At 34.8% G+C, this 17,650-nt stretch overlaps 2 protein-coding genes across 8 annotated transcripts; both read left to right on the top strand.

Annotated features, from left to right (window-relative positions):
- The first annotated feature begins 1,397 nt into the window (after positions 1-1,397).
- Positions 1,398-11,926, top strand: LOC109816951 (protein mago nashi homolog). 6 transcript variants are annotated; one of them, XM_083070697.1, is made up of 4 exons: positions 1,398-1,535; positions 1,626-1,869; positions 1,944-2,120; positions 9,141-11,926. In XM_083070697.1, the coding sequence occupies exon 4, from the start codon at positions 9,898-9,900 to the stop codon at positions 11,050-11,052; it is 1,155 nt and encodes a 384-aa protein (XP_082926823.1). In that variant the 5' UTR covers positions 1,398-1,535; positions 1,626-1,869; positions 1,944-2,120; positions 9,141-9,897; the 3' UTR covers positions 11,053-11,926. The 6 variants fall into 6 exon arrangements, with proteins under 6 accessions (XP_082926823.1, XP_082926824.1, XP_082926826.1 ...); XM_083070698.1 differs by having other exon boundaries at positions 1,415-1,535; positions 1,621-1,869; XM_083070700.1 differs by having other exon boundaries at positions 1,427-1,869; positions 1,957-2,120.
- Positions 5,252-13,969, top strand: LOC109816953 (ultraviolet-B receptor UVR8). 2 transcript variants are annotated; one of them, XM_083070702.1, is made up of 5 exons: positions 5,352-7,092; positions 7,184-7,237; positions 11,933-12,046; positions 12,490-12,546; positions 13,231-13,969. In XM_083070702.1, the coding sequence occupies exons 1-5, from the start codon at positions 7,048-7,050 to the stop codon at positions 13,255-13,257; spliced, it is 297 nt and encodes a 98-aa protein (XP_082926828.1). In that variant the 5' UTR covers positions 5,352-7,047; the 3' UTR covers positions 13,258-13,969. The 2 variants fall into 2 exon arrangements, with proteins under 2 accessions (XP_082926829.1, XP_082926828.1); XM_083070703.1 differs by lacking the exon at positions 12,490-12,546 and having other exon boundaries at positions 5,252-7,092.
- The last annotated feature ends 3,681 nt before the right edge of the window (positions 13,970-17,650 follow it).

Raw genomic sequence — 17,650 nt, 5'->3', positions numbered from 1 at the left:
TCTTCTTTCTTTTTCCCGCACCCGCACCTCTCTTCTTTCTCTTTCCCGCACCCCTCTTCTTCTTTCTTTTTCCCGCACCCCGCACCCGTGTTCTTTCTCTTCCCCGCACCCCTCTTCTTCTTTCTTTTTTCCGCACCCCCTTCTTCTTTCTTTTTCCCGCACCCCCCTTTCTGGAATAGTAAAGTTTTTGTTCTGAAAATTACCTTCTGGAATAATAAAGTTTTTATTCCAGAAAATAATTTCCATAATAGTAAATTCTTATTCTGAAAAGTATTTTCCGAAAAAGTTTTGTTACATAATTCCAAAAAGTACTTTCCAGAATACTAAAGTTACTGTTCTAGAAAGTTCTTTTCGGAATTATATAAGAAACACACTTCCAAAAATTATTTTTTTGGAACAATAATTTTACTATTCCGGAAAGTACTTTCCGGAGTGCTAAAATTAAATTTCGAATCTTACTTTTCGGTATGACAAATTTAACTTACGTGTTTCTTTATCTCCTCATCTACCACCGTCATCTACAATCCTGTTGTCCATAAGTAATGTTAAATAAGTTAAAAAAATTATAAATATAAAAATATAATTTAATATATTAATTTGTACCTTGTATTGAATGTAGAGAATAATGAAGATTGAATGAAAAATTAGGGTTTAAGAAAGAATAGAGTAGAAAGTGAAAAATAGAATTTAAAAGATAGAAAGATAAAATATGATTATGTTGATTGTAAAAGAAGAAAAATCAAGAATGAAAAACGAAAAAGAATAAAATCATCAAAGAATGACTAGAGTGATGAAAAAGGAGAATGAAAAAAAGAAAGAAAAAGAAGAATGATGAAAAAAGGGATCAATAAAAAACAAATATAAAAATAGAACTTAAAATAAAAATTTAGTTAAAAGGATATTTTAGGAATTTTATTTAAAAAAAAGAGAGATTGGAGGTGTACTTATAAAAGATAAGAGGTGTATATCATCAGCCTTCACATGCATAATGACCTATTCTGAAATTGGAACGGTCCGTTCTGGCACGTCTAGAACGACTTGTTTTAAAATCAAAACAGACCATTCTAAAGTGAATTTTAACTCATAATGACCATTTTAGAACGGCCCGTTCCAGTTTGGAAACGATTCATTTTGGGCGACTAAATCACCATTGATTTAATAGTTTGGAATGACCCGTTCTAATTTGGAAATGCCCCGTTCCAATCTACTAATTACGTTACATTTGCACTCATTAAAGAATTCACCAAATGCAATATCTCCTCTGGCAAAGAGGCTTAAAATAATTAAAGTGGGTTATACTCAATAATTTAATAAAATAAATCCTATTATTAGTTATCATACATTAAAAACTATCTTAAATTTTAAAAAATATTCAAAACATATAGTTTATTTATTATTAAATATCAGGGCTTTAGAATTATTATTTTCAACATCAAAACAAAAAGCTTCATTTGAAGTTGAATACAAACCGCGACCCTAGTAGCTTCTTCTGTTGCAGCAACAATTGCATTCCCTCGCGAGAGCGACACACAGAGGTACGTTTCGCTCCCCTTTGAATCTCTTCCTTCGCAGTGTCTTGGATCTTGGCACATTCCACAATCGCTCCGTTCTTAAAATTAGCGCAGAGAAGAGGGTTTGTGTTGGGATTGAATGGCGAGCGAAGGGGAAAACGGGGAATTGTACCTGCATTACTACGTTGGGCACAAGGGGAAGTTCGGGCACGAGTTCCTAGAGTTCGAGTTCAGACCTGACGGAAAACTCCGTTACGCGAACAACTCCAACTACAAAAACGACACCATCATCCGCAAGGAGGTTTACCTCACCCCCGCCGTTCTCCGCAAGTGCCGCCGTATCATCGCCGAGAGCGAGGTAACCTTAACCCTAATCCTAACCCTAAGAACCTCTTTTATTGTCATTTTGAAAATAACTATTTGATTGTGCAGATTATGAAGGAAGATGATAACAACTGACCGGAACCTGATAGAGTGGGGAGGTAGGAGCTGCAGATTGTAATGGGGAACGAGCACATATCCTTCACCACCTCCAAGATTGGCTCTCTTGTAGATGTTCAGAGTAGCGCTGATCCCGAAGGCCTTCGGATCTTTTACTATCTTGTTCAGGTCAGTGAGATTGTGATGGTGATGTTGTTGATTAGTTGATTTGTATGAGGTTTTAAATTATGGAATGACATTGGGGACAAATTTGGCGGATGTAGAGGTTTTAAATTGTGGTTGTGGTTTTGTTGCAAACTTTTATATTGTGAGGAATTGTGGACTAATGTGTTCACAGTTGCAGTTGTGGAGACCCAAATGAGCTTGATTTGCATCTATAATTATGAACTGTTTTTTGAAACATTGGCAGTATTCCTGGGACACGGGAGTTGATCTGGTGCTCCTAGGGTTGATTTCTGTTGGTGTTAAGTAATGTTTGGCCAGTGGAAGTCATGTTTTGTGAGTGCAGAATAATCTTTAGTTGTTAATTTTGAGACGTTGCATGAATCATGTTCATGGACAAAAAAAAAACATTAGTAGCTGCAATTGTGGTCCTGTACATCTTTTTAAAGCTTTTATATTTTGAGAGCTATTAGGTATTTCAAGGTGTGTATGCTATGTATTGTAGCTATTTGTATTTCTGTGCCTTGTTTTTCCACTTTTCTGTGGAGTTTTGTGTAGAACGCCGCTGGTAGAATGCTTCTGACTGAATAAATGGTTGTGTGTGCTTTAATTTTGTGTTATGTTACCCTTGAAGGTGGAGGAATTGAAACACATTGATTATACAATACTGATGCTAGAGTTAGATTACCTTATTTGTTGGCCATTTTTTGATAAAATTGTTACAGTTTATTTCTAACTCCCTGCCTGCTGCGTTGTTATTGCTTAATGTTTGGTAATGCTTAATTTTAGGCAAATAATTGCTAGTATTATTTCAAGGGTAAATAACACTAACCATCCTTGAGGTTTATTAAAATAATACATCAATCCATTTTTGTCTCAAAATAACACTCCTTTCCATTCTCAATAACTAATGTAACAATGTGTTAAAATATTCTAATGGAATATTCAACGCTAACCCTTTTTTATAAGTGTTGTGCTTGTGCTTAAACTTGATTTTTATTTGTAATTTGTTAATAATATGATATAGCCGGGAGTGATTCCATGCATATGAATTAGGGATTAGGATTGTATAAATTCTTCAGTAAACTTGACAAAATACTTGAGACCTGATGATGTAGAAACATGACCTGAACCCCATACGTTAGAATAAGTAACAAAAGTGGATACATGATAGGAACCCAAATTTTAAAGAGAAACAACAATTGTATTATTGATTGGAAAACTAGATAAATTACAGAAGAAAGCCCCCTGTAACCCCAGAGCCATTGCTCCTCTGAGAAGAGATGATTATCTCTGTCCAACCTCTCAGTTTCTAAAATAAAAATGATACGGAATGGATTCCCCCTAGTCATGTCCACTTTTTCTATATGCATTGCATCGTGATTGCAATTTGTGAATCTATGGTTTTTGCGATAGTAATTGGGCTAGTTATTTGATAACTCGTTGATCATAGATCAGCTATTTCGTCTTACTTCGATCTTCACCCATCTCATGGAGGACTAAGAAACAATTGCCAGTGTGGCATTCTTCAACAAAAGCAAAGTATCGCTCAATGGCTACTATTACGTGTGAACTGAAGAGGTTAAAATCCATCTTATTTTGCCTTAGTGTACAACATGTTCTTCCTTTGAGATTATATTGTGACAGTTAAGCGACTTTGAATATCGTAATGAATCATGTGTTGCATGAATGAACAAAACATATTGAGATGGATTGTCATTTGTTTGAGATGAAATTCAAGCAGGTAACAATCGAGATCTTCATGCTCTAACTTAAGGGGGAGTATTAGTTGCAAAATAATATAAATACAAGATATTTAGGTTGTTAATATATTTTGGCATATATTTAATATATTTTTTTGTATAACCTCTTGATTAACTTCCTGATTTGTAACTTGATTATTTTTTTGATTTGTAATTAGCTTCCGTAACAACATAAGGTTACCTATTTAACCTCATTTTTCTTGCATATAATGAATAGTTAACCATCTAAAATAACGGACAAAAACATAGAAGATCATTTTCTTTACTGGAACTCTTGTTCATATTTTAGCAAGTTTTGAGCAATCATGTTCTAAGTTTCTCACACCCTTACTATGGATTACAATGGTAGGTGAGAACAATATTGGAAATGATGCGATTGTTCGATCATTGCGTATTTGTCTACCCTTAAACGTAATATTGGAGTTTTCTATATTATGTTACATATTGTCATTACATGTTGGAATGTCTCGAGTTAATGTTGAGTGGGGATCAAATGCAATGCCAACCCTTTTTATTGTGCATGGGGGCATTGTCTTATGGCTACTTAATTATTGGTTTCATAATTACGAGACTTAAGTTTTTTAAGTTTTTTACTAAATATTTTTTTGTTTTGTATAAAGATGATGTTGAGTTTCCATTTCAGGTTAGTTTCTCCTTTAGTTAAATGTAATTATATTGTTAACCATGGACTCAAAACACGACAAGTATACCAACCATTCAACTAATATAAAAGATCTTAGCTGCAAAGACTAGATAAGGCAAAATAAGCATTTAATCATTATTAGTGACTAAAAAATGAACTATTTGCTACATTAGGGGAATTAAAGCTTTTGAATCACTTTTTTATCCTCTCTAATGATCTCACCATTTTTTTATGTGTGAACGGGATCATTTTTAAACATATTACGAGCATGGGGTAGTTAACAGGTGTGTTGCTGGTCAATATAGCATCATTTTCTACCACAATTTTTTTTTTAAAAATAGTTAGCAAATAGTTGAGGTAGAACCAAATAAGTCACCTAGTGCCGCTATATAAAGTTGGACACTTTATTTTTATTCGTTTTCCTAATAGATAAGGTACCAGTGTACAATGTTCGATTGTACTAAGGTCATTATCCCTAATAGTGTCAATGCCCTTGTCATCGATTATTGTGAATAACAAAAAAAAAATTATGATCTTCTATGTTTTTGTCCATTATTTTAGATGACTGTCCGTTGCTTTATGTCTGTTTATTGGTTTCAAAATCATAGAACTTTAGTTGTCTAAATTTTTTATTAAATGGTTTTTTTTGTTATGAATAAAAATGAATATGGGAATTAGCTATCATTGTTTAAGAAATGAAAGTCAACTTTTTTGTCCATTACGAGATGTTAATAAATAAAATTCTTTTTTATTGTTTTTAATTACTTTTTCCCTTAATTTTATTTTTAATGATTATGTCTGTTAAAAAGTTAACTTTTTCTTTAGAAAAATTCTAAGGTACCTAATATAATTAAGGATACTAGAAGAGTCTAACATATTTTTTTTACTATTGGACTATTAGAGAAATAACAATGCTCATGAAGATTTTGTCCGTTATTTTAAATGAGTGTCCCTTCATTATATACAAGAAGATTTATGTTACATAAGTAACCTTATGTTGTTAATGAAGCTAACTACAAATTAGCAACCTCTCCACCAAAGACGTTATCAAACAATCATCAATTTTAAAATGTCTTATTTTCGCAATCTCGGCAAAGCCAATAACCTCCAACAAATTCTTAATTCTTGGGTCAGGTGTAGGCATGGAATGATAGTAAGATTGAATCACTTGATCACTTGTTGTCTACGAAAATGTTAGAATTGAAATGTTAGTAAAATATAATATTAGTTGTAAACATTATACAATGTATAATAAATTACCATAAGATGAGTTACATTTGACCTATGGAGGTGTTGTTTCCACAACATAGTTGAAGATGAAGAAGACATTCTTGAAAAACAAAGCAACGAAATTCAATAGTGCAATAGCTGAAGAAAATTGATCTTTTGTTGTGTGTTTAGGGTTGGATCGTATGTAGTGTATATATAGTGGAAAAAATCAATGGTTGATGCAGAGTCATCAATGTTTTGTCCTGAGCGTTAGAAAAATTAATGTTTTGTGTAGGGTGTCATTGATGTAGTGTGTCATTGATGCAGTGCCATGAATGCTTTGTCCCATAGCGTTAGAAAAATCAATGCTTATTGCAGAGGCATGAATGCTTTGTACCAGAGCGTCAGAAAAGTTATTGGTTTGTGCAGAGTGTCATTGATGCAGTGCCATGAATGCTTTGTCCCAGAGCGTCAAAAAAATCAATGCTTAGTGCAGAGGCATGAATGCTTTGTACCAGAACGTCAGAAAAGTTATTACTTTCACTACTACAAAAGTACTATTTAACATCGCCATATTTACATCGGTTCTACTAGAACCGATGTAAATCATAAACGCGATGGCAAACTTGTAAATAAATAGAAAATATGAGAAATTTTACATCAGTTTTATGATTAACCGATGTAAAAATAAAATCCAGGAGTTATTCTACATCGATTTTGCGCATGACCGATGTAGAAATGAGACCCTAATTTTCAAGGCACAGTACCCTTTCACTCATACGTAAACCTAGCCACCGCGACCAATGTGAACCTCTCTTCTTCGCTCCATGATTGTCTTCAAGGCCACGATTTGTCTAATCTCCACCACCTTGTTCTCCTTCCTCCCTAAGTTCCGACTCCGACGCCCACCTTTGTCTGCATTCCGATTTAGAACCCAAAGACACCAAAAAAGAAGAGTTTAAATTGTTCCGTTACGAGGACGCTTTTTCTCTACTGTGCTCCGGCGACTATTCTAGTTTGAGGTCGTCTCCGTCGCAGAGCAGCTCGGCGTGGGATTTCCTGAGCTTCTTCGAGTCGTACGAGAGATACCACGTGTCGTACGTGGCTACTGGCGACATTGACGTGGTGGAGAAGGAAAGGGGAACGGTTCAGAAAGGTGACGTGTCTAAATCGACGGCGGAAAATGGAGGAGCGAAGAATAAGAAGGTGAAAGCGCAATGCAGTGACTCTGCGAAAGGATTCTCTGAGGCGGTGAAAGAGATTCAGATTTTGTTTGAGAGAGCGTCAGATTCTAGGAACGCAATTTTGGAGATGCTGGATGTTGGGAAACTCCGTTACCATAGAAAAATTGACCGCAATCCGGGTATGTGATGTAATATGCATGATGATATTATAGTAGATCATAAAGTATCTTGATCTCCTAAATTCTTTTATTAATCTGGTTGGAACTCTAGGTGGATATTACTGCAGGTGGATGGCATTCTACTGCATTGACAGATGAAGGAGAGGTACCCCTTTTTTCCTGGAATCTATTGGGATTAAATTTTATTTTCAAGAAACCCTTGTAGAATATTTGAATCCATTTAACTCCATATTTTTAAATTTTTTATTTACTTGCTTCTTCTCAAAATACTTATTATAGTAGAAAACAATACATGCCTCATTGGTTTTGGAAACAAATCCTCTTGTAAGCAGTGAATGGAGGAAAGCAATATGCATAGACACTTATTTGATTTCATTGTGTATACCTTGGTAGTAAAGGGGTAGGGTTATTGATGGAATAACACTAAGGCCAAGAAGTCCAAGAGGTGATGTATTGAAGGAAGCAAAAGGAATGGGTTAGTGTTTAAAAGCCATAAGAGGAGTGAGGCCACTTTTGGACCTTAGCTCCTAAGTTTTTATTAGTATAACATTTATTTTTTTTATTCCTATTTTACCCTTATCTTTGATTTCCTATTTTACCCTTGTATCTTGGGGTATTTTAGTCTTAGAATTTATTTTACTTGTATTTCCCATTTTACCCTTGTATTTTGGGGTGTTTAGGACTTAGAATTTATTTTCTCTTGTATTTCCTATTTTACCTTTGTATTATGGGGTGCTCTAGATGATTAGGGTTTTTAATTTTGGGCTAGGGTGTTAATTAGAGGGTGACGCATGTTTTTGGTGTTTTTGGGTCTATTTTTGGTGTTAGAAAGGCTTAGGCCCAAGTGGAGGGCAAAGGTTGCATGGTCTTATCATGCACCTAGATATAGCCAATCTAAACCCAAAGATTCCATCCTTGGCCACCAAGTTGCATCTAGGGTTCATTTCTTATTCATGAGCCTCCTTTTGTGCTTTAGGGTTTTTCTTGAGTTTTAGGTTCTTGTGTGCCATTTTTGTATTTACTCTTGTTGCTGGAAAAATATATTATGAACATCAAGAACATGTCTTCCATCTCTTTTTGATCTTTTTACCTTTAAAGTTTTGTCAAAAGTTGTGTTTATCTCACCCATCTCAAAAAGACAAAAAAATATATATGTATGATGCACCCATTTGATGTATGAAAAAATGAAAATATTTGATGTATGTGCTTTTCCATGAGGTGGCTGAAAATTTACTGCACCATGTAGAAGTCATTCATGCATGTTGATTAGTCCTTGGCATGCTCCAAATTTGTATTGAAATCTATGTGTTATTTGCCTCCTACACATACATGATTGGCCACCTTTCCATGCACATCATTACATGATTATTCTTTTGTCCTTTTATGCACATGTGTGAGTGATAAGTTTTGTGTGTGAGTGCTGGAATCTTTGAAAAAAATCTACACCAAAAAGAAAATAGTACAAGACACACTCCACTCACAAAATGCTTCTATACCCACTCATGTGTTGCCACTTGTCTCTTTATTTTTGACTCCTTATATGTGCTGAATTTTTAATCACCCACAAGTGTAAAAACCAAGCAAAATTTAAAAAGAAAATAGAAGAAAAATCTGGACAGAAAATTAAAAAAAAAAAGTGACCAAAAAGGCCTAAAGAAAAACAAAAGAAAACAAAAGGATTTTGTTGCTAGACTTGTGGACATTTGACCTAGTTACCCTTGCACATTGGAGTTGGACTTGGACTAAATTTTTGGACCTTATTGGACCCATTTGAGACACAAAACCGTGGCTGGACCTTTACCAAAAAGGACTTAAGTTTACAATTGCAAAACCTTTAAAGACTTATTCCATTCTAGTGTCATTCTAGGATTTTCTCTTTTGTGTGCTAGCCTTTTTAATGTGTCTTAATTTTTCTCTTTTCTTCCTTGAAATTCTTATGTTTGTCTCATTAATCTCTCTTTGAGTTTAGCTTTTTAATTGAGCTTTTTCAGTTTTTATTCATTTGGCCTCCTTCTTGTTCTTGGTTGGTTTGTTGTCATTGAGTGTAGGTGAAGTACTATCTCCAAGATACCCTTAGCAAAATTTCTTTCGGGGATTGAGTGGAGAATAAATCCGTGAGGTCCCAAGTGCTTTGGAGAAGGATATCATATCTCAAAGAGTGCAAACACCAAAGGAGAGGACTAACTTTGTTTGTTCCATGTGAAGGGGAGCCAAATTGGAGGAGTTGAAGACTTGAAAATTTTGTTTTTCTAATTGTTTCTTTCTTGTGAATTTTCGGCCTTTTGTATTTTGGCCTTTGTTTTCTTTTATCTTGGTTTGTAATTGGCCATTTTTAAACCTCTTCATTTTGGTTTTAGTTCGTGTAGTTGAAGGTGATTTGAAAACCTTCACCTAGGACTTCGACTAGCATATGCTTTAAGTGCTTTCCTTTGCATGCTTTAAAGCTTTGGTAGTATATTTGCCTAGGACTTTACTTTGTTTATTTGTTTCATTTAGAAGGCTTCATTTTCCTACTAGGGGGGCGTGCACAACACACACACTTAACTTTTGTGCAAAAAAAAAAAAATTATTTTGTGAGAAAAGTGTGAAAAGGCTTAGTAATTTTTTCTTGAAAAGGCTTGGTTTTTAAGTGATTCTTAGTAGTCCACCTCCTTTGATAGTTCAATTTGTATATTTAGGCCTTTTCATACCAATCTTGCATCTTGAAAACCTTTTTGTGAAAACCTTTTTATCACTCATTCTTTGTAAAAACCATTTTACCAACTTTTTGAAAACAAATTTGTGAAAACCTTTTCTTGATCAAAGATGAGTGCTCATTCTAGTGTACATGGTCATAACTCTTGTAGTTCTAGGCCTAGTGTTAGAGATGAGATTAGAAAGTTAAAAGAGTACATAAGAAAAAAAGAAGAGGAACACATAAAAAGAGAGGAAGAAATTAGAAAAAGGGAAAAAGAAAATGCTAAGAATAAGGAGGAAATAAAACAATTACTTGCAAAATTAGTTGAAAGGAGAGAAACTAGTGGGTCCAAACCTAGGATTGTTCCAACTAGATCTCAAATAGGCAAAGAAGTTAGAGTCCCTAGGAGTATGCATGAGGAAGAAAATACAACAAGAGAAGTAGAACCTAGAAGAAAAGAAAAAGAAAAGAAAATAGAAAAGAAAGAAAAAATAAAGAAAAGTATAGAAAAAGTTCAAGAGTGGTTAGAAAAACAACAACCAACACTCTTAGAGAAGAGTAAGGAGGATAATGTTTCTTCCAAAGGGCTTATGCTTGAAGAAAGCCACTTTCCCATTAAAAATGATTTAAAGACTCTTTTCATTCATCAAGACCTTAACTCTTTTTCCCACGTTGCCACTAGTCATGAAGTGGAGGTTCAAAAACAAATCCTTTTTAAAGAAAAAGAATCTCAACTTCAAGATTTAGTGAAGAAGAAGTGGACTTCACTTAGTCCCACTTCTTGTGCTACTTCCTTCGTGGTGCCCAAGGAAGATAAGCCTTCTTTCTTTAAGACTCTTTCTACTTTAGTTTTCTTCATAAAGCACCCAAATTTTGGTTTGTTTGGTTTGTTGGATAGATCTCATGGTGTTGTATCTTCTATTTTTGATCTTGAAGGAAGTTCAAACTTATTTGAACTTAACTTGGATACTTCCCTACAAGACAAACTTAGATTATATGAGTTTTCTAGACTCCTCTTAACACCTTTTTCTCATATGTATCTAACAAATAATGCAATACAAAGTTGTTTAGGAAATTTTTTAGTTAAGTTTTCTTTATTTTCTAGTACATATCTAGGTCACCACATTGGGTACCTCCAACAAGATATTTTAGTTTTTAGGACTAATGCATTAGTGTGCTATAGTTTTAGTCTTTTTACCTTTTTAGGTTTTGGTTATACATCTAGACTTCATGGGGAGAATCCTATCTTTCGCATTAGAGAGGTAGGGTTATTGATGGAATAACACTAAGGCCAAGAAGTCCAAGAGGTGATGTATTATGGGGTGCTCTAGATGATTAGGGTTTTTAATTTTGGGCTAGGATGTTAATTAGAGGGTGACGCATGTTTTTGGTGTTTTTGGGTCTATTTTTTGTGTTAGAAAGGCTTAGGCCCAAGTGGAGGGCAAAGGTTGCATGGTCTTATCATGCACCTAGATATAGTCAATCTAAACCCAAAGATTCCATCCTTGGCCACCAAGTTGCATCTAGGGTTCATTTGCATTTCATTTGGAATGCATTTTCCCACTCCAAATGCAACCCTAGATGTCTCCCCTCCTATAAATGCCCAACACCCCACACCTTGTAAATACTTTGGAATATATGAATTTCAGTGAGCATTTTTTGCCTCAAATCCTCTCCTTAGTCACTAGGTCAATTCGGCCTACCTCTCTTATCTCCTCCTTAGAGTGAGTTTAGGGATACCTTGAATGGCCTTCACCTCCACTTAGTGAAGAGAGCCAACTAGAACACCCAAAACACCATCCTCCCTTCATCTCTCATATTCGCCCAAATCAACTCATTTACGCCCACCTTCCTTTTGCCTCACCCTTGAAGGAACATCCACCCTCTAAGGTCACCATCTTGGCCTTGGAAAGGAGATTCTTCCCACCTTGGACGTCCATGATCAACCCCTTGGTGGAAGGAGTCCATCAGTTATACTTTTTTGTAATTGTTTTCTGGTTCTTTATTGACACTTAATACTGCTACTTTATTTTCTTCTGTATGGGTTTTGGTTTTGTTGATACTCAATACTACTACTTTATTTTCATCTAAATGGCTTTTGGTTTCTATTAACGTTTTTCTAGTGATTAGGCTATAATATCTTTGTTCTTAAATTTTTTTCAGGTTTATGGCTGGGGAAGGGGTGAAAATGGCAGGCTTGGATTCGGTGATAGTGACAAGAGTAGTAAAATGGTACCGCAGAAGGTTCAGCTTTTAGCTGGTGAAGATATTGTTCAGGTACTCTTTTTTGCTATCTTCCCCCGATCAGGTTAACTAATATATGGAGCTTCAGTGTCATGGCTAGGTAACAATGAAATGATTTGGCATCCATGAATGGTCTTCTTAATAATGAACTTTTGTTATAAGTTATAACCATTATAAATTTTATCTCACTTTGACATGATTGAAGCTCCAAAAATGGACAACCAAAATATCCAAACCCTTGTGGAGAATATAATTTGACACATTTCTGTCTATTTTAATTTGAATTTGTGAATTCTGCTGGTCACATTTGATTATACTTTGACATCCATATTGTGTGCTTCATGTGTCTTGCCAATCATGACATCTTCTATTTGAGTAGGGGAGGGGGGAATGGAAAAACAAAGGAATTTTTGAAAATAATTGTTATTTAGAGTTATAAAAAAAATTCTAAGATGAAGATAATTAGTTTGGGTCAGGTGTCATGTGGAGGTACTCATTCAGTTGCTTTAACCCGAGATGGACACATGTTTTCTGTAAGTATTTTTTATACCATCATAATTGCATTTTCTGTGATTTGGTTAAATGATAGAATCCTTGATTAACAAATTTAATATATTGATTATTATCGCTTATCAACACTCATTAGCTAATGTTATATTGGCCTTTCTTTGAAGTAATCATAAGCGTTTTCTCAAACAGTCTCATTGGACTTAAATATGCTTTGGATACGGATAATAAAATGTATTTTTAGTATTACTCCCTATTTTAATTTTGAAATTAATTATAATGCAATGATTGTGTAAAGGTTTTCTACTCTGTTATTCAATCACAAATTCGAGAAACATTCAACCCTTGATTCCGCAATTCTCTCCGAATTTTGCCTTGAATTTGCTTTTCGAATCAATGATTATTGTAGTTTAGAGAGTTCAATATTAAAAAAAGGTTTTGATCCTTGTGCTTTCATTTTTATTTTTATTTTATATTTTATATTTTTTAATTTCACGAGTATATGTTGATTGGATAATTATATTGATTTATGATGTTGATGATTATGATGATGATTATTCAATGTGGTTTGTAAATTTGTGAACTTGCCATTTTCTTTTTCTTTCCCTTTTAGTCTCTCTCTCTCTATTTTTTTTTTAGTTTGGTTTACGTTGTTGAGTTCTATTATTGTTGGGATTTGAGAGTATTTGTGTTTTTGTGTAATTTTCTAGGTACATCGGATAGATGGTATGCAGTAGTTGTGTAAGGTCTTTGTTTGTTCAAGCTGGAATCTTCGTCAACAGGGTGAAAATCAACGGCATTTGGAGGAGTTTGCGAGCAGCTCGGGGTTTTTCTTATTGGCCAATTCGTGAATACAAGACAAGCATAGGGATGATGGTTGATACGGGTTCTATGTCAAGGGTCGGACCTCTGGTTGATATGATGCTAGAGAAAGATGATGATGGTCAGTTTTCCAGAGAATTTGTACATCATTTTACATCGGTTGTGGGAAGAACCGATGTAAATTGGTGTACAAATTTACATCAGTTGTACAAAGAACCGATGTAAATTTGTACATCATTTTACATCGGTTGTGGGAAGAATCGATGTAAAATGGTTTGCATTTACTACGTCACTCCATTCTACATCGGTTTTAGAACCGATGTAGATAATGTTAAAGAACCGATGTAAAATGTGTGTCTTGTAGTAGTGTTTGTGTAGAGTGTCATTGATGCAGTGTGTCATTGATGCAGTGTGTCATTGATGCAGTGCCATGAATGCTTTTTCTTAGAGCGTCATAAAAATCAATGCTTAGTGCAGAGGCATGAATGCTTTGTACCAGAGCGTCAGAAAAATCAATGCTTTGTGCAGAGTGTCATTGATGCATTGTTTAGGGTTGTTGAGTGTAATTGATTGACTTCTATCTCCACCTTCTATTTAAATGATATGAATGTTGGGTTTAAATGCAAAGTGCAACTGAGCTAAGCTTTGTTGTTTCTATGTGTTAGTCTTTGTCTACAACAATGTCTTCCTCTTTTTTCAATGTGTTAGTCTTTTTCAATGGTGAAATCACTCAAACAAATCAAGGGGATACTTTTGTATCGTCTGACCCAATATTTTTATTAATTAGATCACGTATCATACTTGATGCGTTGAAAGCTAAGATCCAAAGAAAACTTTTATTACCACAACCACATTCAGTTGATCAACTTTACTTTCGGTATCCACAAGTGGTAGGTGAAGGAATGCTTTATTTCCGGGCTGTCAAGCTTACCGACGATGAAGACGTTCATGGTATGATTCAAATGATTCGTTCCCTTAAACATCTAACTTCTGCTCAACTATATGCAGATCTCACACCAATTATTTCTGAAAAAGAAAACCAACCATCTACCTATGAAAACCAACCTTCTATCTATCAAAACCAACCATCTTCCTATCACAACCAACCTTCTTCGTATGAAAACCAAACTTCCTTCTATGAAACCCAACCTTCATTAAACGATTTTCATACACATGCATCATTTACCAACCTCCTTACATCTAGAGTCCAACAAGATGAACCACAGGAAGGAGTCCCTAAAATTGGAGTTCCTGAAGTAGAAGTTGGTCCTTTTAGTGAGGGGGAAGATGATGCAAGACTCCAACAAGACGATGAACAAGATGAACAAGATCGTCTTGTACAACAATCTCAGCACGTAAGCACATTCAGTTTTCCTTCACACATGCATAATGTTCATTTGCAAACAGATTTCACGGACCCAGAGTATAGACATGCACTTGACCATGTTAATGTCGAGTACTCTCCTGACACTCTATTTCAAGGCATGACTTTCAACACAAAGGAGGAAGTCAAACATGTTCTAAATTCATACCATATAAAGAAAGGTTTGTATTACAGGGTGGAGAAATCCTCACCAACATTAATTGTTGCATGCCTGTGTTAACAATACATGTGATTGGAGGTGCAGAGCGGCTTTTATTACTAAAAGCCAAAAATGGGAGCTTCGTAAGCTATCAGGTGAACATTCTTGTTCATCACCTATTATTACACAAGATCATGTTAACCTTGGCTATGTATATATTAGCAAAAGTATTCTTCCTTTGGTGGAGAGTGATCCATCTATTTCCATTCCAACAATAATAGCACACATCGAAAGTGATGAAGGGTACACGATCTCATACCGCAAAGCTTGGATGGCAAAGCAAAAGGCAATTGAAGACTTACATGGCAACTGGGAACAATCTTACCATGATTTACCCAAGTTGCTTAGTGCCATGAGTGGATTTCTTAATGGATTTGTTGTTGAGAAGCAAACAAGGCCACTATACAACCAACAAGGTGAGATGGTTCATCATTATGTTCAATTCCATAGAGTATTTTGGACATTTAAACCTTGTATCGATGGGTTCAAATACTGCAAACCCATTGTTCAAGTTGATGGCACATTCTTGTATGGCAAATACAAAGGAACTCTCCTTGTGGCCGTGGCTCAAGACGGTAACAACAAAATCTTTCCAATTGCCTTTGCAATTGTTGAGGGTGAAACAGCAGAGGCATGGTTTTTCTTGCTACATTATCTCAAAAGACATGTTTGCCCTCAAGATGGCCTTTGCTTAATTTTGGACAGGCACGAGTCTATAAAAAATGCCTACGCTAGACAAGGCAGTGGTTGGACACCCGAGAATTCAGTGCATGTGTTCTGTATTTGCCATATAGCTCAAAACTTCATGAGGCATTTCAAGAATACAGAATGGAAAAAATTAATCATGAATATGGGTATGTACTTAGCATCATTAATTACTTTAATTTGACTCACCATATTTCACCATTACTAAATTGTTCATTTTTTCCTAATCTGATTTCATAGCTTATGGGATGACTGAGCCAAGATTCAATTACTACTACAACACGCTAAGGAGCGAACCAGAAACCGAAGGTGTAATTGAATGGCTCAACACCATACCAAAAGAACAATGGACTCTTGCATGGGACGGTGGCCGATGATGGGGACACATGACTACCAACTTGGCTGAGGCAATTAACTCCATTCTTAAAAAAACAAGAAATTTGCCAATTTCTACAATCATCATGTCGACTTATAAGAGATGTAATGCCTTATTCATCCAAAGGGGGAAGGAAGTCGATGCTAAACTTAGGGCTGGCCAAGTTTATACGAAAATAATGAATAGGGCCATGAGAGATGCAGAATCAAAGGCTAATAGTCATCATGTCCTCGAATTTGATCGTCACAGTACACGTTTTCTGATGCAAAAGACCATTAACCTAAGGGAAACACGACCTACTAGAACTTTCACGGTTATACTACATGACAACTGGTGTGACTGTGGAAAATTCCAAAAGCTACACATGCCATGCTCCCATATTGTTGCTGCATGTAAGCATGTTCACCACGATTATAAATCTTACATAGATCTGGTATACACATTACAATATGTTTCAAATGTGTATAACGAATTATTTAGTGAACTGCCTAATGAATCTTATTGGCCGGATTGTGAAGAACCACAAATCATACCTAATCCGGAAAAGATTAGAAATAAAAAAGGTCATCCAAAGTCATCCAGAATACGCATTGAAATGGATATGGTTGAACCAGGACAACCAAGAAGATGTTCTCTCTGTAGGAATGTAGGTCACTCAAAGAAGAAATGCCCTTATTGTCAAGGGAATTCAAGTCACCAAGCTTAAAATGTCATCAAACCTTCCAAATATTGTATTTTGTTTACTATTATTTTAAATAAAAATTTTGTCTTTTTTATTAATTTAAATTCATATTTATTTCATTATTTATTTAGTTAATAATTATTTTATTATTTATTTAGTTAATAATTATTTCATTATTTATTCTTATTCTAAAAACTTAACTAAATTATTTTATTTACAATTACTATAAAATTTTAAAATAACTTAAAATTTAAAATTAAAATACGAAAAAAAATTTACAAATCTGAAAAAAAAATAATTAAAAAAAATAGAAAACGAAAATAAAATGGGCCTTTGAGAAATCGGTTACTGGGTAACTGATTTCTCAAAGGGATTTTTCAAAAATTTGGAAAAATTCCTTTGGGTAACCGAACCTAAAAAACTAAATGGTATATTTAGGTAAATATATTTCACTTTATGTTATTTAAATAAATTAAAAAAAAGTATATAAAAAAAAGTCTACTTGTATATATGCTATTTGCATCCAGTATCAAACACGATCATTGTTATTTTTCTAGTAGTCTGTGAGACCCTGTTCATATTTTCTTTCTCCCTACTCACTTCACTCTTCTCATTTTTCTCCCTCTCAACTCACTTTCTCTCAATTCTCCTTTACTCTCTCTTTTCCCTATTTCCTTTTTTCTTTGATCTTGGGTGGCAGTGGTGATCTTAGGAGCTGAGTAAAGATGTTGGATTGCTAGCTAAGCCGTGCGGAGCTCCTCTTCAAGCTTCTTATTCTCCCTTCTCTTCCCGGAGCTCGGAATCGTCTCATCGAGGTAAGGGAAGCTAGGATTTTGTGTTGGTTGTTGTTGAGAGAGTTAGAAACTCACGGATTGTCTGATTCTTGGAGATTGATGGTTGTGTTTGAAAGATTTTCGTTTTCAGGGTTTCGGGGTTTGATGGAAATTTGGTTTTTTTTTTGG

The sequence above is a fragment of the Cajanus cajan genome, chromosome 3 (assembly GCF_000230855.2).
Source record: "Cajanus cajan strain Asha chromosome 3, NIPB_CcT2T_4, whole genome shotgun sequence".
Taxonomy (NCBI): Eukaryota; Viridiplantae; Streptophyta; class Magnoliopsida; order Fabales; family Fabaceae; genus Cajanus; species Cajanus cajan.
This window is presented reverse-complemented; position numbering and strand designations above follow the sequence as displayed.

Coding starts and splice junctions, on each gene's coding strand:
- LOC109816953 (XM_083070702.1), top strand. CDS start 7,048: ATGTTGGGAAACTCCGTTACCATAGAAAAATTGACCGCAATCCGG. Junction 7,238..11,932: donor CATTGACAGATGAAGGAGAG/GTACCCCTTTTT, acceptor AATTTTTTTCAG/GTTTATGGCTGGGGAAGGGG. Junction 12,547..13,230: donor GAGATGGACACATGTTTTCT/GTAAGTATTTTT, acceptor GTAATTTTCTAG/GTACATCGGATAGATGGTAT.
- LOC109816951 (XM_083070697.1), top strand. CDS start 9,898: ATGAGTGCTCATTCTAGTGTACATGGTCATAACTCTTGTAGTTCTAGG.